The sequence below is a fragment of the Salmo salar genome, chromosome ssa10 (assembly GCF_905237065.1).
Source record: "Salmo salar chromosome ssa10, Ssal_v3.1, whole genome shotgun sequence".
NCBI lineage: Eukaryota > Metazoa > Chordata > Actinopteri > Salmoniformes > Salmonidae > Salmo > Salmo salar.
In genome coordinates this window covers 93,166,480-93,191,590 of record NC_059451.1, presented here as the reverse complement: position 1 = coordinate 93,191,590, position 25,111 = coordinate 93,166,480, and the positions used below count along the sequence as shown (strand labels likewise).

Sequence of the window (25,111 nt, the reverse complement as noted above, 5' to 3'; positions counted from 1 at the left end):
AGGTTAAAGAAGGATGTTTATGCCTTGAGACAATTGAGTCATGGGTTTTATAGGTGTGCCATTCAGAGGGTGAATGGGCAAGATAAAAAATGTAAGTGTCTTTCAACAGGGTATGGGAGTAGGTGCTAGGCGCATAGGTTTGTGTAAAGAACTGCAAGGCTGCTGGGTTTTTCACGCTCAACAGTTTCCCGTGTGTATCAAGAATGATCCACCAACCAACGGACATCCAGCCAACTTGACACAACCATGGGAAGCATTGGAGTCAACATGGGCCCGCATCCCTGTGGAACGCTTTTGACACCTTGTAGAGTCCATGCCCCAACGAATTGAGTCTGTTCTTGACAATGGCTGTCTAGCAATGATCAACAACCAACTTGACAGAGTTTGAAGAATTAAAAAAATAATAATGTGCAAATATTGTACAATCCAGGTGTTCAAAGCTCTTAGAAACCTACCCAGAAAGACTTATTGCGGTAATCGCTGATAAAGGTAATTCTAATATGTATTGATTCATGGGTGTGAATACTTATGTAAATTAGATATTTATGTATTTAATTTTCAATAAAATCACAAGAAATTAAAAAAACATGTTTTCACTTCGTCATTATGGGGTATTGTGTGTAGGGGTGGAAAAATATTTATTTAATCCATTTTGAATTAAGGCTATAACACAACAAAATGTGGAGTATGTCAAGGAGCATGAATACTGAAGGCACTGTATGTGGTGAAAACAAGTTTTGTATGCAAATTGATTCAATCAAACAACGTGACATAGTCGATGCAGAGACATGTTAAAGTTTTAGTTAAAATGGGATGCAGTGGTTGGACTGAAACATAAAATAAAGAAAATAAAGTCAACTTCAACTATGAAACAAATACTTATACAGGGCTCTGAGCAAATCAAAAAGAAACACGTTTAAATAAAACATTAAAACATTTGTGTCTTGGAAGAGTTTATCTATACACTTAAAACAGTAACTTTCAGAATCATGTTGGATACTTTATTTACCTACTGCTTTCGGAAAAACTAAATCACTTTCTGTTAAATACATTTGTTTATGGGGAAACAACATCATGTAACAAGATAACCGCAAACCCTTCCCTTTAGTACGAGGATGTGTCAAAGCATATTTACATGTCTGATTTAAATTAGAATTACATAATTAGTTATAAATCCATGGCTACTCTGAAGTATCTTGCAGTGCTCAGTCATCCTCCTCTCTCCTTAGGACTCTTCATTTCTCATAGAATCCAATCAACATCAAACTGTTGTGCTTTACATGACCTGTATGTAGTTATGTCCTTGTGATACACACGAGGTCCATCCCTGCTCCGTCATTTCATCGAACACTATCATCCCTTGTTCCAAGATAGTGGTTGTTAGGAGAAGCTACCTACTATATCTGGGTGGACAACAATAACGAGACACGACTAACAAACAAGGCTACACTACAGTGGAGACAGAGCCATGTTTTCAATAAGTTATTCTGCAGTATGTGGAGTCCAGTCCACATGTTGGCTAACACTGTCCCTCCATGGTGCTGGGGCTACAGAGGCCAGCTGAGACTATAGAATAGTACTGTATCATCTTGTGTCCTGTAACATCCTTTGTCTCTGTGCCGTGTCACTGTAAACATGGGTGGCCACGCAGCCTACCCGCACAGACCAGGGCTAGATATTGCCTTTTTTCCAGTTGAGATTCTCTGTACAAAGTCAGTGTGGAACGAGTCTTTATCTCTGTAAGGAGAGATGAGGCAGGGGAGGAGGTTCAGGGGGGATCTGAGGATGAGGACAGTGTACATGGATTAGGGGTTGGGGGTCAGGGGGGGTCAGGGGATTTAGACGGTGCGAGGTCAGACGCTGCGGGGGGCTCTCTCCAGTTCGTGGGTCCGACGGTTGCGACCCTTCTGCCTCTCCTGCAGGTGTTTCCACTTGGCCGCAAGCCCATGGGCGTTCACGTGGGTGTGAGCGTGCACGAGGCCCTGCTGCTGCTGGTGTAGCTGGACCTGTTGGGATAGGTGTGCTTTCTGCCTCCTCTGCTTCTTTTCCCTCTTCCACACCTGCTCACAGAACTCATCCACGCTGTTCAGGGTCGGGTGGTTCACTAACGACAGGAAGTCACGGTACCATAGCTTCTGATTGGGCGATTCCCGGGCTGGGGGCGTGTCCCAGGGGTGGTGTGTGTGGCAGCGGTGTGTGTGGTGGTTTCGTCATCACGGTGAATGAGATCGTCAAGGCGTTCGGTGTCGATGACTTCCAGGGTGACCTTTAGGAGCGTCTGCATGAAGCCGTGTTCTACAGCCTGGCACACATACGTCCCAGAATCCTTTTTGTTCAATGTGCGGATCAGTAGGCCCTGCTCCGTACGGACAAAACGATCCTCTGCTTTGATCTGCACAGAGGAGTAATAGAACAAAGTTTGCTTCACTTGACTTAATTGTATCTTACATACTAAGATAAACAACACCACATTTGAGATCCATATGTTCAATATTCTTTGTAGATATGCAGCTCAGACACAGTACCTAGTATTTGTAATACAGTATGCAGTCATTTATACACTGCTCAAAAAAATAAAGGGAACACTTAAACAACACAATGTAACTCCAAGTCAATCACACTTCTGTGAAATCAAACTGTCCACTTAGGAAGCAACACTGATTGACAATAAATTTCACATGCTGTTGTGCAAATGGAATAGACAACAGGTGGAAATTATAGGCAATTAGCAAGACACCCCCAATAAAGGAGTGGTTCTGCAGGTGGGGACCACAGACCACTTTTCAGTTCCTATGCTTCCTGGCTGATGTTTTGGTCACTTTTGAATGCTGGCGGTGCTTTCACTCTAGTGGGAGCATGAGACGGAGTCTACAACCCACACAAGTGGCTCAGGTAGTGCAGCTCACCCAGGATGGCACATCAATGCGAGCTGTGGCAAGAAGGTTTGCTGTGTCTGTCAGCGTAGTGTCCAGAGCATGGAGGTGCTACCAGGAGACAGGCCAGTACATCAGGAGACGTGGAGGAGGCCGTAGGAGGGCAACAACCCAGCAGCAGGACCGCTACCTCCGCCTTTGTGCAAGGAGGAGCAGGAGAAGCACTGCCAGAGCCCTGCAAAATGACCTCCAGCAGGCCACAAATGTGCATGTGTCTGCTCAAACGGTCAGAAACAGACTCCATGAGGGTGGTATGAGGGCCCGACGTCCACAGGTGGGGGTTGTGCTTACAGCCCAACACCGTGCAGGATGTTTGGCATTTGCCAGAGAACACCAAGATTGGCAAATTCGCCACTGGCGCCCTGTGCTCTTCACAGATGAAAGCAGGTTCACACTGAGCACGTGACAGACGTGAGAGTCTGGAGACGCCGTGGAGAACGTTCTGCTGCCTGCAACATCCTCCAGCATGACCGGTTTGACGGTGGGTCAGTCATGGTGTGGGGTGGCATTTCTTTGGGGGGCCGCACAGCCCTCCATGTGCTCACCAGAGGTAGCCTGACTGCCATTGGTTACCGAGATGAGATCCTCAGACCCCTTGTGAGACCATATGCTGGTGCGGTTGGCCCTGGGTTCCTCCTAATGCAAGACAATGCTAGACCTCATGTGGCTGGAGTGTGTCAGCAGTTCCTGCAAGAGGAAGGTATTGATGCTATGGACTGGCCCGCCCGTTCCCCAGACCTGAATCCAATTGAGCACATCTGGGACATCATGTCGCGCTCCATCCACCAACGCCACGTTGCACCACAGTCTGTCCAGGAGTTGGCGGATGCTTTAGTCCAGGTCTGGGAGGATATCCCTCAGGAGACCATCCGCCACCTCATCAGGAGCATACCCAGGCGTTGTAGGGAGGTCATACAGGCAGGTGGAGGCCACACACACTACTGAGCCTCATTTTGACTTGTTTTAAGGACATTACATCAAAGTTGGATCAGCCTGTAGTGTGGTTTTCCACTTTAATTTTGAGTGTGACTCCAAATCCAGACCTCCATGGGTTGATAAATTGAATTTCCATTGATTATTTCTGTGTGATTTTGTTGTCAGCACATTCAACTATGTAAAGAAAAAAGTATTTAATAAGATTATTTATTTCATTCAGATCTAGGATGTGTTGTTTAAGTGTTCCCTTTATTTTTTTGAGCAGTATATAATGTACTGAACAGTGTACCAGTCATTTGATGGACATCATGATTGAAATGCTGTGTTATGTGTAAGGACTAGTGTACGGTGGTTTCATACGTCTTGTCTCCTGTCGTCGTTGACTTGTTTGTACTGCCAGTAGGTGAGTGCTCTCTGGGACTTGGGGCTACACTCCAGGAACGTACTGCTGTTCTCCACAGCATACACTGTCTTATCCAGCACCGTGGGCTGCCCATTCAGGTTATCTACAGGGACACACACAGAGATCATACTGTGAACACAACGTGAACTCAGCACCATTATAATGTGAAGGGAAGAGAGGAATCTTCCATGAGGAGGTTTATTTGTGAATACATACCATGAGGCTGCAGGTCTGAACACTGGGTTAAAGGGTCTCCATTCCTGATGTCCTGTCTCCTTGTCCTCCTGTAAAAACACACGTCAACAGTCAGTTTGCGAGTATGCACGTGCGTGTGTGTGGTTTTGGATGTGCTGTACTTGTGGTTGTGAGCCAGCCAGGCAGATTAGCTAACACCAGTGAGCTTCATACCACTGTAGACCGGCTTAGTTCTAATTACAGGGTGGCTGAGGAATCCAATCAATCAGTCCCTCATAGCTATTTTACACAGCCTGACTAACACAGTTACTCTCAGCCAAGGATACAGAGGGGATGGATTCGAAACACACACATGTATTGTAAACAATGACTGAATAAACAATGGAATATCCAGAGTGAGAAATAGAACAGAGATTTATTCATTGAGAAAGAACAAGTGTCTTCTCTCACATATATTCCCTTCCCCACAGGTCTGTTCTCTCTGAGAGTATCAGAGTATTCAGAGTGTAAAATATGTAGAAATATGAGACCTTCAGGCTAAAGCTCAAATCAATAACCCAACGGAGACTTTATGCGTGGGTGGGAGGCTACAGTGCACACACACACACACACACACACACACACACACACACACACACACACACACACACACACACACACACACACACACACCGCCCCTCCCATGAACAGCTAGAACCTCGAACACTTTATTTCACCCTGCATTCACCCAAACAGTCTGCCTGCAGATATGACTAACATTAGTTCTCATTGCCAGTAAACACAGCTCAGGGTACGTTTCTGTGTCTTAGGGAGAAATGTGACCTGGCTATCTTCAGGGCTAACAGATCTCATTTTCTGTACACAATGTACTCATTCTTTACAGTCTTTGAATGGGATAAATAGTGCTTGAATATTCACTATGCGATGAGTGTGTGTGTGTGTGTGTGTGTGCGTGTGTGTGTGTGTACCTCTTGGCCATGGGAAAGTATCGTGAGCACTCGGTCCCATCCCAGGCACAGTAAGGGTCTCTAGCTAGACAGCACTCAGCACACGCCTTCCCGTACACCTCACAGCGATGCAAAGGCATCTGGGATATGCCCAGCTCTGAGCCTAGGTACAACTGTTGCTGTAGAAACAGAACAGGAAACATTCTAAATACCTGATACCATATTTTTGGGCATTATGCAAATGTAAATGGTTTAGAAAGGTTCTCAGTGCCTGGTACAGTACAGTAAAAGAAGGCCTCATCATATTATTACAGGTGAAGGATTCTACAGCACAGTACTTCTACCATTGTCTTCCTCCCCTGGTATTATCACAAGAGATCTGTTGGTTGACATCCTAACAGTAGACATCCGTCTTAGACAGTCAGCATCATTTTAACGTCTTCTAACAAGTGTTGATTTTGTCCTTATACAGTCCTCAGGCTAGGTGTTACCCATGATGTTGACAGGTCACATCAAGTCTGTACTAAGAACACAATTCCATTGTATAAATAGCATAGATACAATTGAGTTAAATTCTTCTATAGTAGTGTCCCTCTCTTCTGCAGCTCAGTGTGTACAGCAAGTTGGGGTGTAAAACACTTGTTTGTGTTGATGAAAGCTGACTACTAGTGCGATACACTCACCTAGAAGCACCACTACTTCATTACATATGAATGTAGCTGACTCTGCCTGTCAGAAATATGATGTATCTCTGTTTAGAGGGTGGATCTGTATGACATGGGCTGTGTTAGGTGTCTCTAGCTTCACTAAGGCCATGATTCTATAATGTAGGACTGCCTAGTACACCCATTACTTTTCCTGTTCTCTTCACGTCATGAGGAATATGATCAGCATTGGTTACCTGCTTCGTGGAGAGTTCCATTGCTGTAATAGCAGTTGGCTCCTAGGACAAAATACATGAGAAATGTCCCAAATGTTACAAACCCATATTTTGATAAAGTAATAATTGTGATGTTGTTTTAGCTGTAGGACTTTAACATAAACATGATCTGATAGCAGTAGGAGTGACCTACCCTGAACACAGTCATCTCCTCCAGTAGAACCTCTTCCAGGTCATGCCAGGACCCTCTGGGGATTGACACCACTTTCAGCACTTTACCCATATCTACAATGCAGAAGCAACATACACACATTCTTAGTGTGTGTGTGTGCACATATGTGCATGTGTGTGTGTGTGTGTGTGTGTGTGTGTACCTGTGCCTATGAACATGACGTCATACTGTCCGTCCTCAGCCTCCACTTTGTCCACCACTATCTGTGTGAACTGGTAGTCCGTGTCGGTCTTGACTATGATTGGTCGGTTGTTGATGGGATAGATGGGGTTAAACATCGCTGGGTGTCCTCTCGCAAATGTTATGACATCATCAGGCAAGTCCTTTGTTGAATCAAATCCTCCGAATGTCTTGCTGGGGCACTGTGGATTAAAAAACATCCATTACTATGTGGATCCTTACCTTCATGTCTTCCACTAGTTTACAATACAAAATGTTATAAAGGTGGTATGGATGTCTTATGTATAGCCCCTTTATGTAAAGTGTGTCCCTCCCCTCCTCCACCCAAAGACCCCGTCATGCCCTCACCGTGCCAGGTCGTGGGTATGGTACCCGTCCAGGGAAGGGAACCCACTGATAGTTAGGGCCGTCCCTGTGGGCATAGGGACCTAGAAACACCCTTCTGATGTCTGCCATGCTGTACAAACACACTGCTGAGCCCTTGAAGATGTTACTGAGGGAGAGAGAGAGAGAGAGAGAGAGAGAGAGAGAGAGAGAGAGAGAGAGAGAGAGAGAAGTTAATCAATTAGAGATACACATCTACTACAAAAATCTTCTGCAGGATCCATACTTCTCCAATGGGAGTGTAGACAGACAGGTGGCTGACCGAAGTAAGTACCTGGATGTAGTGAACACTGCATAGATGGTGGGGTTCTTAGGATCCTTAGCGCTCATCAGAAACACATCCTCTGAGAACAAAAACAACCAAAAGAAGAGTTAGTGTCGGGAATAAACCGAATACAGTAGACTGGTATACATGTGATATTTGTTTGCCCAAAACACACTCTCACACACTACAGCCCCCTTTTCCAGCCACACAGACACGCATAACATGCAACACAAAGGCTGATGTAAACACTCACGTAGTTCGTCAAAGTGTGTGTCTATGCCATTGAGTCCAGGTACAGAACACACCAGTCTGGCCTTCAGGAAAGTAGTCCACTTATTCACCAAACTCCTGTGGCCTCCAAAGTCATTCTGATAGAGGAAACACACCAGAGTCCAAACATTTACTACATCCCCCACAAAACAATACTGCAATACAGTAACTGCATTTTGTTATATTAACTATGACTGACACCTGAAAAGACAACAATGGCTTAATGCAGCTGTCTTACAAATTCTCATAATATGTTATCAAAACAAAAGTGACTTTGTTTTTCTGCACACATCGACAGAATACAGGCTCCCAGTGATTTTTGACGGTCTATTAAGACTGACGCCCCAAATATGCTCCGCCTAAATGTATATGGCATTATGAATAATGAATGTATTGTGTTGTGTAGAGAAAAGCAGATACCTCACATACTGAGAGATCAGGCTGGAAGGGTGCGTGTGTGTCCGTGTCTGTGTGTGTAATTGTGTGTGTTGGGCAGGCTAAAGGGTGACAGAGGAGACACCAGTCTCTGCCAATACCAGCCATCATCCTACACTCAGAAAAAAAGGTGCAATCTAGAAGACATTGGCTGTCCCCATAGGAGAACCCTTTGAATAACCATTTTTGGATCTAGGTAGAACACTTTTGGGTTCCATGTAGAACCCTTTATACAGAGGGTTCTACATGGAACACAAAAGGGTTGCACCTGGAACCAATAAGGGTTCTCCTACAGGGACAGCTGAAGAATCCTTTTGTAACAGTACCACCATTGTTATTTACTCTCTCTCTCTGGCTCCAGTGTCATTTTTAAACCACCTCTCTCTCTCAGGTTTTCCTCAGTAAGAGAACCACACCAAGCACAACAAACCTAAATATAACCTGAGAGGAGAGAGACAACTGGTTAGGAAAGCATCCATTTTGGAAATCCCTTTCATTCATCAACTCTGTTTGAGATAGAGGGAGCTGTTTTAGTCTGAGGTGTCTGAATGTGTTTGTGTTCTGAATGTGTACAGTACCTTGCAGAGCTGTCCGATTCGTGCGTGTGTAGCCTTCCCTGCGTGTTCCCCATCCATAGCGTTCTCTCTGAAGAACAGGTAGATCTTGTCATCCTCGGGGTTGTCACTCTCTGGGATCAGATGGACACTCACAAACCTGGGATCTACACATAAATATATAATATTTAAGAAATTATGAAATGGGAATCAGAAACTTCTTCCCCAGTAAATCGCTAAACATAGTGGGCCAATTGCAACCATCAAAAGTCACCAGATTATCATCAGCTGATTTATTGTTATTAAACCATCAATACATGCTAACATCACCCGCACAGCTGATCTCAATTGCAACCAAAATTTGGCAGCAATTTACCGTTCCCTGACGTGGATGTCAAGGTTATCTTTTAGTCTTGATTGCAGCCAATATTTTTCAAGACCATTTTGCCCTCTGGATGGTGTTACAGTATCATCGGAACAACTTAGTCCTACTTTATGAGCAGACTAAGAGCGATTTATCTATTTGACACAGAAAATCTATTCTGGCAATTTATCCGACATGTTGTATGAATGGAATACTACTGTTGATAGTGTAGTCAATTCTTATTATTTTATTAGTTTCCAATTCTGAAGGTGAATTTGTCTCTAAGTGTCAGTTGAAAAGCAGACTGAAACAGGTTTTCCTCTAGGATTTTTCCTGTGCTTAGCTCTATTCCTTTTATCCTAAAACACTCCTTAGTCGTTGCTGATGACAAGCATACCCATAACATGGTGCAGCCACCACCATGCTTGAAAATATGAAGAGTGGTACTCAGTAATACGATGTGTTGGACTTGCCCCAAACATAACGCTTTGTATTCAGGACGTAAAGTACATGTATTTTCCATGTTTTTTGGAGTTTAGTGCCTTATTGCAAACAGGATGCATGTTTTGGAATAGTTTTATTCTGTACAGGCTTCCTTCTTTTCACTTTAATCATTTAGGTTAGTATTGTGGAGTAACTACAATGTTGTTGATCCATCTGCAGTTTTCTCCTATTACAGCCATTAAACAGTAACTGTTTTAAAGTCACCATTGGCCTCATGGTGAAATCATTGAACAGTTTCCTTCCTCTCTGGCAACTGAATTAGGAAGGACGCCTGTATCTTTGTTGTAACTTCACCATGCTCAAAAATGACGCAGAAAAATTAATCCATGCTTTTGTTACTTCTAGGCTGGACTACTGCAATGCTCTACTTTCCGGCTACCCGGATAAAGCACTAAATAAACTTCAGTTAGTGCTAAATACGGCTGCTAGAATCCTGACTAGAACCAAAAAATTTGATCATATTACTCCAGTGCTAGCCTCCCTACACTGGCTTCCTGTTAAGGCAAGGGCTGATTTCAAGGTTTTACTGCTAACCTACAAAGCATTACATGGGCTTGCTCCTACCTATCTTTCCGATTTGGTCCTGCCGTACATACCTACACGTACGCTACGGTCACAAGACGCAGGCCTCCTAATTGTCCCTAGAATTTCTAAGCAAACGGCTGGAGGTAGGGCTTTCTCCTATAGAGCTCCATTTTTATGGAATGGTCTGCCTACCAATGTGAGAGACGCAGACTCAGTCTCAACCTTTAAGTCTTTACTGAAGACTTATCTCTTCAGTAGGTCCTATGATTAAGTATAGTCTGGCCCAGGAGTGCGAAGGTGAACGGAAAGGCTGGAGCAACGAACCGCCCTTGCTGTCTCTGCCTTGCCGGTTCCCCTCTTTCCACTGGGATTCTCTGCCTCTAACCCTTTTACAGGGGCTGAGTCACTGGCTTACTGGTGTTCTTCCATGCCGTCCATGGGAGGGGTGCGTCACTTGAGTGGGTTGAGTCACTGACGTGGTCTTCCTGTCTGGGTTGGCGCCCCCCCTTGGGTTGTGCCATGGCGGAGATCGTTGTGGGCTATACTCGGCCTTGTCTTAGGACGGTAAGTTGGTGGTTGGAGACATCCCTCTAGTGGTGTGGGGGCTGTGCTTTGGCAAAGTGGGTGGGGTTATATCCTGCCTGTTTGGCCCTGTCCGGGGTATCATCGGATGGGGCCACAGTGTCTTCTGATCCCTCCTGTCTCAGCCTCCAGTATTTATGCTGCAGTAGTTTATGTGTCGGGGGCTAGGGTCAGTCTGTTACATCTGGAGTATTTCTCTTGTCTTATCCGGTGTCCTGTGTGAATTTAAATATGCTCTCTCTAATTCTCTCTTTCTCTCTTTCTGTCTTTCTCTCGGAGGACCTGAGCCCTAGGACCATGCCTCAGGACTACCTGGTATGATGACTCCTTGCTGTCCCCAGTCCACCTGGCCGTGCTGCTGCTCCAGTTTCAACTGTTCTGCCTGCGGCTATGGAACCCTGACCTGTTCACCGGACGTGCTTGTTGCACCCTCGACAACTACTATGATTATTATTATTTGACCATGCTGGTCATTTATGAACATTTTAACATTTTAACATCTTGACCATGTTCTGTTATAATATCCACCCTGCACAGCCAGAAGAGGACTGGCCACCCCTCATAGCCTGGTTCCTCTCTAGGTTTCTTCCTAGGTTTTTGGCCTTTCTAGGGAGTTTTTCCTAGGGAGTTTTTCCTAGCCACCGTGCTTCTTTCACATGCTTTGCTTGCTGTTTGGGGTTTTAGGCTGGGTTTCTGTACAGCACTTTGAGATATCAGCTGATGTACGAAGGGCTATATAAAAATAAATTTGATTGATTGATTTGATTTGATATTCAATGTCTTTTTGTTCATCTACCAATAGGTGCCCTTCTTTGAGAGGCATTGGAAAACCTCCCTAGTCTTTGTGGTTGAATCTGTGTTTGAAATTCACTGCTCAACTGAGGGACCTTACAGAAAATTGTATGTGTGGGGTACAGAGATGAGGTAGTCATTAAAAAATAATGTTTAACACTATTATGGTGTCACACCCTGATCTGTTTCACCTGTCTTGTCTCCACCCACCAGCAGGTGTCTCCCATTTGTCCCCATTATCTCCTGTGTATTTATACTTGCATTTTCTGTTTGTCTGTGCCAGTTCGTTTTGCCTTGTCAGGTCTTACCAGCGTGTTTTATCATTTTTCCTGCTCTCAACTTTGTTTTTCTAGTCTTCCCGGATCTGATCTATCTGCCTGTCCTGACACTGAGCCTGCCTGCTGTTCTGTCCTTGTTTGACCCTGCCTTAGATTACGAACCTCTGCCTGCCCTCGACCTTCACTTTGCCTGCCCCTTTGTATAATATGGAACTATCCGTCTCCTGTGTCTACATCTGGTTCATATCCTGAGCCGTGATAGTACGAACTGGCCATGACTGACCCAGCAGACTCGGACCAGCTCCGCAACGCTGTCTCCTCCCAAGCAGCCACCATTGGAAGCAACGAGGAGTTCCTTCAAAGACTTATGGAAAGACTCCAGACCATGGCAGAACACCCTGACCATGCTTTCAATGCATTACTGGAGCTATTCCGCGGATTAACTACCAGGCAGAAAGCCACTATGGTAACCTTCTAGAATCTCAGTAACCAGTGACATTTCTCCCCAGCCTACCCCGGCTTTCTGTGAACCCCACTTACCTCCTCCGAAGCACTATGCTGGAGATCTAGGAACCTGCCAGGCGTTTCTCTCCCAGTGCTCCCTCATCTTCGAGCTGCAGCCTTCTTCATTTCCCTCGGATTGCTTGAAGATAGTGTACCTGATAACTCTCATGTCCGGGAGAGCACTTGCCTGGGCTACAGCGGTGTGGAAGCAACAATCCGCCGTTTGCCTCAGTCTGGAGTTTGTGGCGGAGGTAAGAAAGGTGTTTGATTCTCCGTTGTCCGGAAGAGAGGCTGCTGGGAAGCTTCTTCAACTGCATCAAGACTCCTGTACTGTGGCAGACTATGCAGTGTATTTTGGCACTTTTGCCGCCGAGAGTGCCTGGAACCCTGAATCCCTGTTCGACACGTTCCTTCATGGATTATCGGAGGTGATATCTGATGAGCTCGCAGCCTGGGAGCTGCCCATGGATCTCGACTCTCTCATAGCTTTGACCATACGGATCGATGGGCGGCTACGGGAAAGTAGGAGGGAGAGGAGGAGCGCTATTCCTGGCCACACTCGCTCATCCACGATTCCCACCTCGCCTCCGAGAAATCCCGGAAGTTCCCGAAGTCTACAGGGCTGAGAGAATCCGATGTCACCCGAATTCCCTCGAGAATCACAGACTTATCTCCTCTGGAGCCTATGCAACTGGGGAGGGCTAGATTGTCTCCTGTTGAATGCTTGCACAGACTGAGCAGCAAGAGCTGTCTGTATTGTGGTACAACAGGACATTACATATCAACCTGTCCATTAAAAGACCAGGCTCATCAGTAGTATGAATATGCTGGTGAGCCGTACGGGGAGTTTCCAATCTCCCCTTACTCGTACCCCTCTTCATGCCATCCTGCTGTGGGGTGACCGGTCCAAATCTCTCTGGCTGCTCATTGACTCGGGCCGACAAGAGTTTTATGGACACTACGCTAGTGTTGGAGCTGGGTATCTCCACACAACCCCTTTCCATTCCCATGGATGTCACTGTGCTGGATGGGCACTTTATTGGCAGAGTTACCCACAATACGGTTCCTATCAACCTGCGAGTGTCAGGTAATCCCAGTGAGTCTATGCAGTTCCTACTCATTGAATCCCCTTATGTACCAATGGTTTTGGGGTTTCCATGGCTCCAGAGGCACAATCCTCTGATCGACTGGGCTACTAGATCTATCATGTGTTGGAGTCCGTTCTGTCATGCACATTGTCTGAAGTTAGCACAGCCTGCCCCGGGAACGTCTTTTTGTGGGCTTGGGAAAAGTCTCGGATCTCTCCGCTGTTCCTGCGGAGTACCAGGACCTCCAGGAGGTTTTCAACAAGGTAAGCACCGCATCTCTTCCTCCGTATCGAATCTACGACTGCGCCATCGACCTCCTCCTGGGTACTACAACACCTCGGGGGCCGAATTTATTCCCTGTCGGGTCCGGAGACCAAGACTATGGAGAAGTACATTGGGGACTCTCTTGCGGCAGGGAGTATTCATCCATCTGTCTCCCCTGCTGGCGCAGGGTTCTTCTTTGTGGAGAAAAAGGTCAAAACCCTGCTTCCGTGTATTGACTACCGGGGCCTTAATGATATCATGGTTAAAAACCGTTACCACTCATCTCCTCAGTTTTCGTACCTCTCCAGGGGGCTACCATCTTCTCGAAGTTGGACCTTCGAACACCTACTATTTTGTTCGGATACAGGAAGGAGACAAATGGAAGACAGCCTTTAACATGGATAGCGGGCTCTATGAGTACCTAGTGATGCCATTCGGACTGTCCAGCGCTCCCGCAGTGTTCCAGGCCCTTGTCAATGATGTGCTCCGCGACATGTTGAACCAGTTCGTGTTTGTCTACCTCGACGACCTCCTCATTTTTTCCCAGTCAGCTTAAGTGCACGTCCCCCACGTCCAACAGGTCCTCCAGCATCTCCTGGAGACCTAGCTGTTTGTTAAAGCAGAGACGTGAATTCCATCGCTCCACCATCTCTTTCCTAGGATACGTCATCGGTGCAGGAAATATTCAGATGGATTCTGACAAGGTGAGAGCGGTGGTGGATTGGCCTCAACCCACATCCAGAGCGCAGCTGCAACATTTTCTGGGATCTGCACATTTCTACCGCCGCTTCATCCGGCATTACAGCACCTTGGCTTCCTCCTTCCTCAGCACTCACCTCTCCCAAGGTTCCTTTCATATCGTCTCCAACAGCAGACCGGGCATTCTCAGATCTCAAGCATCGATTCACTACAGCTCCCATCTTAATCCATCCGGACCCGTCCCATCAGTTTGTGGTGGAGGTCGATGCCTCTGACGTCGGAGTAGGGGCTGTCCTGTCCCAGTGTTCTGCCCAGGACTAAAAGCTGCATCCCTGTGCCTTCCTTTCCCATCGTCTTAACCCAGCTGAGAGGAACTATGATGTGAAAAATTGAGAGCTACTCACAGTTAAGATGGTGTTGGAGGAGTGGAGGCACTGGTTAGAGGGGGCATCCATTCTTACTGTCGGACTGACCATAAGAATCTGGAATATGTCTGAACCGCCTTGTGCCTCAACTCAAGGCAGGCTCAAGGCTATTATTCACTCTCCTACATGCTAACTGGATGTTTGTCCCAGACTCTGTCCATTCTCCGGTCCTGGAACGGGCCCATTCCTCCAGACTCACCTGCCATCCTGGCTCCCGTCGGACTTTGGCTTTCATCCGACAACGTTTTTGGTGGCCCACCATGGTTTCTGACGTCTCAGAGTTCGTCGCCGGCTACACTGCGTGTTCTGACAATAAGACTCCGCAGCAAGCTCTGGAGGGCCTCCTTCAACCACTCCCGGTTCCTCATCGCCCCTGGTCTTATATTTCCTTGGACTTCATCACTGGTCTCCCGCCGTCAGATGGGAATACCGCCATCCTAATGGCGGTGGATAGGTTTTCCAAAGCTGGCCATTTTATTCCCCTTCCCAAGTTGCCCTCAGCCAAGGAGACTGCCCAGCTCATGGTGCTGGGCAGGGGATCCCCTCGAGCAGGGGATTCCAGTACCTGGTTGACTGGGAGGGTTATGGCTCGGAGGAGAGGTGCAGGGTTACCTCTAGGAACATCCTGGACCCAGCCCTCATCACTGAGTTCCGGCACCCCGGTCAACAAGCTATGTGCCCAGTTAGGACTCCAGGTTGCGCCCCGGGATGAGGAGGGAGGGGGGGTACTGCTACACCCTGATCTGTTTCACCTGTCTTGTGCTTGTCTCCACCCCCCACCAGGTGTCTCCCATTTTCCCCCATTATCTCCTGTGTACTGATACCTGCATTTTCTGTTTGTCTGTGCCAGTTCGTCTTGTCTTGTCAGGTCTTACCAGCGTGTTTCCCGTTTCTCCTGCTCTCAAGTTTGTTTTTCTAGTCTTCCCAAATCTGACCTATCTGCCTGTCTTGACCCTGAGCCTGCCTGCCGTTCTGTCCCTGTTTGACCGTGCTTTGGATTAAGAACCTCTGTCTGCCCTCGACCTGGCCTTTGCATGCCCCTTTGTATAATAAATAGTATCGAACTATCCGCCTCCTGTGTCTGCATCTGCGTCATATCCTGAGTCGTGATATATTGCACACAGAGTGAGTCGATATTTCATTGGGGGCAAGAGTGAAGAATCCAGACCAGCTGTCCGCATACAGTTATTGGCATAAATTCTTGACATGGTAACAACGAGAGATCAATTGATCTGTTGGTCTATCCTTGTGGGTTTTTCGTTGCAATGCAGTTTAATTTAGGCCACAGGTGCATGTAATTTCCCATTCATAGTGTTTTAAGAAATCCAGCGGTAACCTCAGGAGCGTGTTAAGTTCTGCCTGTTCGTTGCAATCGAGCCACTGTGTCTGCTACCACTCCCCCACTACAGCCATGTCAATCATGGAGGATTTAAACTTAATGCTGCCTATTCTTGTTATTCCCTTTCCCTCCTTCTTTTGTCCTCCCTCTCACGCTTCTCTGTCTTCTCTGTATGTCTCCTTTGTTCTCTTACTATGTGAAAAACTTGATGTCTCAGTTTCTGTCTCTGTCTTTTTAGTTTCTGTCTTTGAAACACTTTCTGTCTCAATTTGAGACGAAATGCATTAAATCAGACTGGTCTGCATGCCAACAGACTGTTAGCTTGCTGAGCTATAGCCTGGGTATCAACTTGGGGAGCTAACACAAGTCTTCAGTACTCAAGCAAGGTTTTTCATCATGCAAGCATAGTTCACTGAACTGAGAACTGAGAATGCTCTTTATTTCCATCTCACCATTCAGCCAGCGGGAGTCGTGTTGCTCAGTTCTGATGGGGTGATGCTGTCCCAACGTACGGAAGATGGCAAAATCCCGCCCCATGAAGTCCGCTGACGTCCCAGAATACAGCTCGCCATCTGGAGGACAGGGGAGGAGGACAATATCAGGTGTATGTGTGAACGTGTGTGTGCATGCTGCAATATATGTTTTTGTGTGTGCGCATGTGAGTGTTTGTGTAACCTGTGTGTGTGTGCGTCTCATGACCTTTCGTGTACAGGTGTCAAGTGTCTGTATTAGTCTATCAGGTACAGTATGGTGCCTGCAGGCTTAACAGTACAGGTAGAATATGTTCTCACAAGGAACACCTTCATCTACCAGATAATGAACCAGAACAAATAAGTGTGAAAGTCAGATTTAACAGGAAGAGACTCAGAGGGCCAGGTGGTTGCATTAAGAGAGCATTAAAGGAGGGAGGGGGATTAAGAAAAAGAGAGGAGAAGGGGCTCCTCTCTTTGGCTCAGTTGGTAGAGCATGGTGTTTGTGACGCCAGGGTCGTGGGTTCAATTCCCACGGGGGGCCAGTAGGAATAAAAAAAAATACAAATGTATGAAATGTATGCATTCACTACTGTAAGTTGCTCTGGATAAGAGTGTCTGCTAAATGACTAAAATGTAAAATGTAACATGGATGGGAGGATATCGAGGAGAGAGAGGAGTTGGGAGACAGGAGGAAGTGGAGAGAAAGAGAAGGAAGGAGACAGGGTGAGAGAGAGGAGGGATAAAGGTGAAAAGACAAAGGGGAGAGAAAGAGAGGGAGGGATACAGGGTAAGAGAGTGAGAGAGAGGAGAAAGTGGAGATGTGAGAAAGAGAAGCAAGGAGATGGGGTAAGAGGAGAGACAGGAGGAGATAAAGGGTGATGGAAAATGACCATCTATTGGTTGGAGTGATGTGATGTCATAAAGTATGACTGGTTCTGGTGATGAACATGGTGAAGAAATGAAGCTGACACACATGCATCCACTACACATAGGCTTGGAAATTAGTGGGTGTCCACTGTAGAGCACTCCTAATGATGAACACTATATATAGCCAGCCCTGTCATTCACCCACTTCCTCTCAGCTGTAAATATGCTTAATGAATGAGTGGAGATGAGTGAAGAGGTACAACTCCCTCTTTATGTGGTGAATAGTTCTGGGTGAAATTAGTGCCTTAAAAAAAAAGTTGGGTGTGCTTGTTTGTTTGGGTCACTCACCGATGAGCATGGACGCTGTGAGCAGCTTGGGGTCATAAGGGCTCTTCCCTCGACCGTTCTCTATCAGGGGCTCCAGCCTGAACACACTGTCCTGTTACATGAAAAATAGGTCAAAAGAAAGAGCATTTAGAATTCAGAGTTTATTGCATTTTCCTATTGATATCAACGCATGATGTTGGCGTCCTTGAAAAAAAATCTCTCTTTTTTCAGAATTAGATGTTTTACTTTCTCCTAGAGTCACTTTAACCAGGGGCCCCAGCCAGGGCAGTAAAGAGAGGAGACTGCTATACTCAGAGCTATTCTCCCTCTCTAATTCTCTGAAAATGACTGCAGTCTAATGAATAGGAAACACATTTATAAGCCTGACTCACTAACATTGAGAGGAGACATAGAACACGCACGCACGCACGCACGCACACACGCACACACACACACACAGCGAATTGGGGAAACCTCTAAACAATGAAACTCTGTTTAATTTTCCACCTTATTTACTGAATGAATAAAAACATTTTTCCTAAGGCCATGAACAAATCGTTACGAGAGATTACCTCACACTCCACGGTTTATGATTTTAAATCGAAACCCAAAACCATAGTCTCACATTTCAGTGAAGAGTTTTTCTTAATACTATAGTCTAGCTGTAGCTCATACAAGACTTGAATTAGTCAGAACCATGACATGCCCTATGCGGAAGACACATTTCAGTTGAATGCATTCAGTTGTACAACTGACTAGGTATCCCCATTCCCCTTTCCCTTTTCTTCTACCACGGTTCATATTGGTCAGTAAATAGTAGAATACTAGAGCTATAACTGCAGTAAGCTGACAGATGGCTGAATAGGGTATTACCGGTTGGTATACCTCTAGTTTCTTCCCCACCTCCAAGTAGGCGCAGACAGGGTGGAAGGCTCCGGTTCCACATACATACAGATGGGTCTGGTTAAACGGCTGCAACACCTTGATGAAGTTAGCGCATTCCCTCTGGAGATAGAGAAAGAGAGATATTTTATATGGCATGGGTTTGCCAGGAGATAAACAGTTTCTGTAAACAACTAAAATAGAGGATAAAGCTGTCTAAAGCTGTTGGGTCAAAACCCAGTCCTTTCCATTTGGGTCAAAACCCAGTCCTGCCCACTTGGGTCAAAACCCAGTTTGCCCATTAGGGTCAAAACCCAGTTTGCCCATTTGGGTCAAAACCCAGTTTGCCCATTTGGGTCAAAACCTAGTTTGTTCATCAGAAGCAGGCCCTCCTATAGAGCTGATCCACTGGACAGAGAAAAGGGTTAACCCTCTCTGAACGTAACACAACATCACATAGAGCTATGCAGAAAAACAAACATTTAAATTGAGGGGAATTAAGGGCATCTGTAATCAGAATTAAAGGCTTGTCCTGTCTGTAGAATATATAGGTAATTTTCCAGGAATATTTAGCGTTTACCTGATCAACATATGAATAACAGTGTTAGGAAAAGGAACAGCCCTGATTGATTTTACTGTACAAATGACATCATGGCCAGGCCTGCTGAGTGAGTCACGGTTGTGGTGTTTTAGAGATAATCCAGACTGTTGTGCTGTGTAATAACTCAACAACTCGCTGTTCAGATTGAGACCAGTAATCTGTAATTCTCAGTTATCTTTTATTCACTCCATCCTTCTCCTCTCTCTCCCTTTGCCTCTCCCCACGTGTACTCATGATCTCTCCAATCCAGACTCCTGATCAGAAAGGCTCAGAGACATCTGAGTATTAAAACAGCCAGGATTTTTATGATGGACATCAACAGTAAGACTTTCAATGCATAACTGCGTTGCAACCAACCAACAAACGTCCCACAACAACAAAATGTTATGAGTATCACATACTGTAACCTCGTCTGAGCTTACTGTGTAGTGTGTGTGTGTGTGTGTGTGTGTGTGTGTGTGTGTGTGTGTGTGTGTGTGTGTGTGTGTGTGTGTGTGTGTGTGTGTGTGTGTGTGTGTGTGTGTGTGTGTGTGTGTGTGTGTGTGTGTGTGTGTGTGTGTGTGTGTGTGTGTGTGTGTGCGCATGTCTCCATGCTGCGAAGACAGTTTCCCCCTATGATCTGTCAGCACTTGCCTGAGCAGGCAGCAGGCCTGATCTCATATGAAAATGAATGTCATCACACTGACGGAAAAGAGAAAAAGAACCACAAATAATGCATGACTAAGTTTCTCTGCCTTTAGTAGGTCACCAACAGAAAGCAGCTCTGTTGATTGTATATGCCTTTGTTGTCATCTGAAGAGCTGTCTGTCATTTCAGGGTGGTTTACCTGGTTGATGATCAATAAGGTTAATGTTTCTCATGCTGGTGTGATTTAGATGGTGTTAAAGTTTCTTGTGAGATCAGGGTGAACAGTGTGAACCCATTGGCCAAACCATGCACTGAACCAGCAGAGTTTGTATGATGGAAGTTAGTGAAGCTTGGATGTAAAGACCCGTAATCTAACTTTTAGGCACAACATTATTTTTCCTGGCCCTGTGTATCACCCTCCCTTCTTCATAGATGTACAGTAAATTAGCAATTTTCTCTCTCTCCTTCACTGTCTTCCCCATGGCATGTTCACAAGTGTCTTTGTTGCAGTTTATCAAAGAGCATCTGTGGTCTTTCTTCCTCTCCTCCTTGTCTCCTATGCCCTTCAAACACAAAGACCTTCCTTCAGGGCTCCCCGCTCATCTCTGCCAGAATGTTTACAGAAAACACATGCACATACACACAAAAGACCCAATGGCCCTTCAAAATCAGCCCTATAGAAACTCAGCAGAAGCTGACCCTGTGCCTGTGATCTCAGTGAGGCAGATACAGCGGTGCTAAGATCTTATATTGCAGGCAGTACATGGCCCCAGGCTGTATCTGAGAGGAAAGTCAGAAGGAGAGAGATGCAACTGTGTCTCTTTGGGTGTTTACACAGTGTACTGCTTGTATTGAGACAGATATACAGGACAAATATACAGTACATGGCTGAGCTAGTCATGCAAGCAAGACACACAGTATTGAAGTGCCACTGGTATCGACATGACTCTTCATAGACTAAGGAAAACACACACCTAAATGAACTTGTGATATGTCATATGACTGTGTGGACAGAAACCGTGCAGCATTTGCAACTAACAAATACACATGTCTCGACAAAGCCATAGCTGTTAGGATACTGCTCCTGTGTTGAAAGTAGTGACTGTAAGCCCATTGGCTGTCCACTGTTAACCCTGGATCGAAGCGGCTAGCTCAACTTCTCTATGGTTGGACTCTAGATGACTAAGGTCATGTGATGTCTCTAACTTGGCCAGCGGATTATGATCAGATTCAAAGATTTCTGTCCATGTGACAACACACAGACTATACCAACACTGTAATGTAAAAGGCAGTACTCCGGGAGGGAGAGCTAGTGTAAAGGCAGTACTCCGGGAGGGAGAGATAGTGTAAAGGCAGTACTCCTGGAGGGAGAGTCAGTGTAAAAGGCAGTACTCCAAGAGGGAGAGATAGTGTAAAGGCAGTACTCCGGGAGGGAGAGACAGTGTGAAAGGCAGTACTCCGGGAGGGAGAGACAGTGTAAAAGGCAGTACTCCGGGAGGGAGAGACAGTGTGAAAGGCAGTACTCCGGGAGGGAGAGACAGTGTAAAAGGCAGTACTCCGGGAGGGAGAGACAGTGTAAAAGGCAGTACTCCAAGAGGGAGAGATAGTGTAAAAGGCAGTACTCCGGGAGGGAGAGACAGTGTAAAAGGCTGTACTCCGGGAGGGAGAGACAGTGTGAAAGGCAGTACTCCGGGAGGGAGAGACAGTGTAAAAGGCAGTACTCCGGGAGGGAGAGACAGTGTAAAAGGCAGTACTCCAAGAGGGAGAGATAGTGTAAAAGGCATTACTATGTGAGCGAGAGATGTGTGATGTATAAGATGAGGTAGCTACTCACCATGAGGTCCTTCCCTGCCCATTTACACTCATCTCTTCTGGAGGTGGATGCAGGCCACGGGATCTACACAGACACAGAAAGATAAGGATACTTCACTACACAATACACATGGATACATTAAATCAGACACTAACTTTAACCAGTCTCTAACCCTAACATCTTGACCAAGCAGCTGGTCAGCTAACATTCCTTACATTAGCTGAGGTGCTTCTGCCAGCAGCGTCGCTAAAAATGTACTTTTGGAGGAGGTGGGGCATATTTTTTAGATTGCGTTGATATATGTGTGTGTGTCTGCGTGCACCTACAGTATGTACGTTCACGTGTGTATATGTGTGTGGTAGGGGTAGAGGAGTCACAATGAGATTTGTTCTCCACTTTGTTTCCGTTTACTCTATTATTCATCCAGGTGTGCAGGGAGCGGCTAACATGCCTGGCGCAGCGTGAGATCCTGTGCGACAGCTTAGGTCTGAATTATTCATAAGTCATTTCTCTATAGAAAGAGAGTCTCTGGATACCTGGCTGAGACTGGCTTAGACTGACAGGGGTTGGGGAAGATATGCAGACAGACAGACTGCAAACAGACTTGTATGTATGAGAGTGTTTACATTTGACATCAAATCAAAGTGTATTTGTCACATACACGTGTTTAGTAGATGTTAATGCGGGAGTAGCAAAATGCTTGTGTTTCTAGCTCCAACAGTGCAGCAATATCTAACAAGTAATATCTAACAAAACACACAATCTAAAGTAAAGGAATGGAATTCAGAATATATAAATATATGGACGAGCAATGTCAGAGCGGCATAGACTAAGATACAGTAGAATAGAATACAGTGTATACATATGAGATGAGTAATGCAAAATATGTAAACATTATTAAAGTGACTAGTGTTCCATTATTAAAGTGGCCAGTGATTTCAAGTTTATGTATATAGGGCAGCAGCCTCTAATGTGTTAGTGATGGCCATTTAACAGTCTGATGGCCTTGAGATGGAGACTGTATTTCAGTCCCAGCTTTGATGCACCTGTACTGACCTCGCTGTCCGGATGATAGCAGGGTGAACAGTCAGTGGCTTGAGTGGTTGTTGTCCTTTATGATCTTTGGCCTTCCTGTGACATTGGGTGCCATGGGCGGTGCAGTTGCCGTACTAGGCTGTGATACAGCCCGACAGAAAGCTCTCAATTGTGCATCTGTAAAGGTTTGTGAGGCTTTTAGGTAAGAAGCCACATTTCTTCAGCCTGCTGAGGCTCTGTTGCACCTTCTACATCACATTGTCTGTGTTGGTGGACCATTTTGGTTTGTCAATGATGTGTACGCCGAGGAACTTGAAGCTTTCCACCTTCTCCACTGCGGTCCCGTCGATGTGGATAGGGGGCGCTCCTTCTGCTGTTTCCTGTAGTCCACGATCAGCTCCTTAGGTTTGTTGACGTTGGGTGGGAGGTTATTTTCCTGGCACCACATTCCCAGGGCCCTCACTTCCTCCCTGTAGGCTGTCTTGTCATTGTTGGTAGTCAGGCCTGCTACTGTTGTGTCGTCTGCAAACTTGATGATTGAGTTGGAGGCGTGCGTGGCCACGCAGTCATGGGTGAACAGGGAGTACAGGAGGGGGCTGAACATGCATCCTTGTGGGGCACCAGTGTTGAGGATCAGCGAAGTGGCGGTGTTGTTTCCTACCTTTTTCACCTGGGGGCAGCCTGTCAGGAAGTCCAGGACCCAGTTGCACAGGGCGGGGTTCAGACCCAGGGCCTCGAGCTTAATGATGAGCTTGGAGGGTACTGGTCTTGGAGGGTATGTTGTTGAATGCTGAGCTATAGTGAATGAACAGCATTCTTACATAGGTATTCCTCTTGTCCCGATGGGATAGGGCGGTGTGCAGTGCAATGGTGATTGCATCATCTGTGGATCTATTGGGGAGGTAAGCAAAGTAGCAGTGGTCGAGTGTTTTAGCAGCGAGAGTACTACAGTCAATGTGTTGAAAGAACCTCGGTAACGTTTTCCTCAAATTTGCTTTGTTAAAATCCACAGCTACAATAAATGCAGCCTCTGGATATGTGGTTTCCAGTATGCATAAAGTTTTGTGAAGTTCTTTGAGGGCCGTCGTGGTATCGGCTTGAGGGGGAATATACACGGCTGTGACTATAACCGAAGATAATTCTCTAGGGAGGTAATATAGCCGGCATTTGATTGTGAGGTGTTCTAGGTTGGGTGAACAAAAGGACTTGAGTTCCTGTATGTTATCACAATCACACCATAAGTAGTAATTCCTGTATGCGCAATGAACTGAGAACCCAACTGGCTGAACGGACCCAGACAGTATATCCTGAGAGAGCCATGCTTCCGAGAAACAGAGTATGTTACAATCCCTGATGTCTCTCTGGAAGGTAATCCTCGCCCTGAGCTCATCAACTTTGTTATCCAGAGACTGAACAATAGCAAGTAACATAATCGGAAGCGGTGGGTGGTGTGCGCGCGCCTCCTGAGTCGGACTAAAAGTCCACTCCGAGTACCTTTTTCCACCTGCGGTGTTTTGGAACTGCCTCTGGAATCAGTTCAATTGCTCTGAAGGGTACGAACAAAGGTTCCGATTCGGGAAAGTCAAATTCCTGGTCATAATGCTGGTGAGTTACCGCCACTCTGATTTCCAAAATTTATTCCCGGCTGTATGTAAAAACACAAAACATTTCCTGGGCTAATAATGTAAGAAATACCACATAAAAAAAATACTGCAAAGTTTCCTAAGAGCTAGAAAAACGGCAGCCCTGTCCGTCAGCGCCATTTAACATTTTAGTAATTTAGCAGACGCTATTATACAGAGCGACTTACAGTAGTGAGTTTATACATTTTCATATTTGTTCATACTGTATTGTATGTAAAAGTGTGTTGATATTGACCAAATGTAACTGTTACGGTTGCAAGGACGTTGCTGATGTTGACTTGGTTGTAATGTATCATAGATAGTTATTAATGTATTATAAGGTGTACAGTACTGGTGCCAGGGATCTGCTGATGTTAACTAGGTTATTAAAATGCATCATAAATAGGTTATATGTGTATTATATGTTCAGTACAGTACCTGTGCCAAATTACTGCTGAATTGACCAGGTTATGATGTATTATAAGGCGTTCAGTACCTGTGCCAGGTCTCTGCTGATGTTGAGCAGGTTGAAGGAGAATATGTGGTCCTTGGCTCCCACCACCAGACGACCCTTCTCCTCATCCAATAGGAACGTGTGGTAAGCTGAGCTATTGGCCAGGCCCTCAAATGTCACCAAGTTATTGGACTCCAACATCTCTATAAAGAGAACAGAGGGAGAGAGAGCATTGAACATTTACAATAAAAGACCGCAGTAATTCCTACGGTTTCTGATATACCCTGGGAAATAAATACATTAGACTTAAGAGAAAAAAAGAGAGAGTGAATAAGGGAGACAGTGAAGTCTTAGCATACACAGCATCTAATAGCATCTTATAGCAGACATCATGATGTGTCTCCTCAGTATATTCACCATGACAGAGAGGAA

General features: G+C 45.8%; 1 protein-coding gene and 1 non-coding gene across 2 annotated transcripts in view; one reads left to right on the top strand and one right to left on the bottom strand.

Annotated features, from left to right (window-relative positions):
• Positions 1–1,500: 1,500 nt before the first annotated feature.
• LOC123723755 (semaphorin-3ab-like) overlaps positions 1,501–25,111 on the bottom strand; it is a 62,411-nt gene continuing 38,800 nt past the window's right edge. Inside the window, 17 exon segments of the mRNA XM_045688233.1 lie at positions 1,501–2,153; positions 2,156–2,392; positions 4,230–4,375; positions 4,489–4,556; positions 5,436–5,593; positions 6,316–6,357; positions 6,488–6,579; positions 6,669–6,888; positions 7,055–7,199; positions 7,365–7,434; positions 7,609–7,723; positions 8,639–8,781; positions 16,431–16,550; positions 17,667–17,757; positions 18,531–18,650; positions 21,590–21,652; positions 24,722–24,882. Coding sequence (XP_045544189.1) covers positions 1,854–2,153; positions 2,156–2,392; positions 4,230–4,375; positions 4,489–4,556; positions 5,436–5,593; positions 6,316–6,357; positions 6,488–6,579; positions 6,669–6,888; positions 7,055–7,199; positions 7,365–7,434; positions 7,609–7,723; positions 8,639–8,781; positions 16,431–16,550; positions 17,667–17,757; positions 18,531–18,650; positions 21,590–21,652; positions 24,722–24,882 — 2,291 coding nt within the window. The 3' untranslated portion in view covers positions 1,501–1,853.
• On the top strand, positions 16,915–16,993 carry trnat-ugu (transfer RNA threonine (anticodon UGU)). Its single transcript has one exon. It is a non-coding gene; the product is annotated as a tRNA-Thr (tRNA).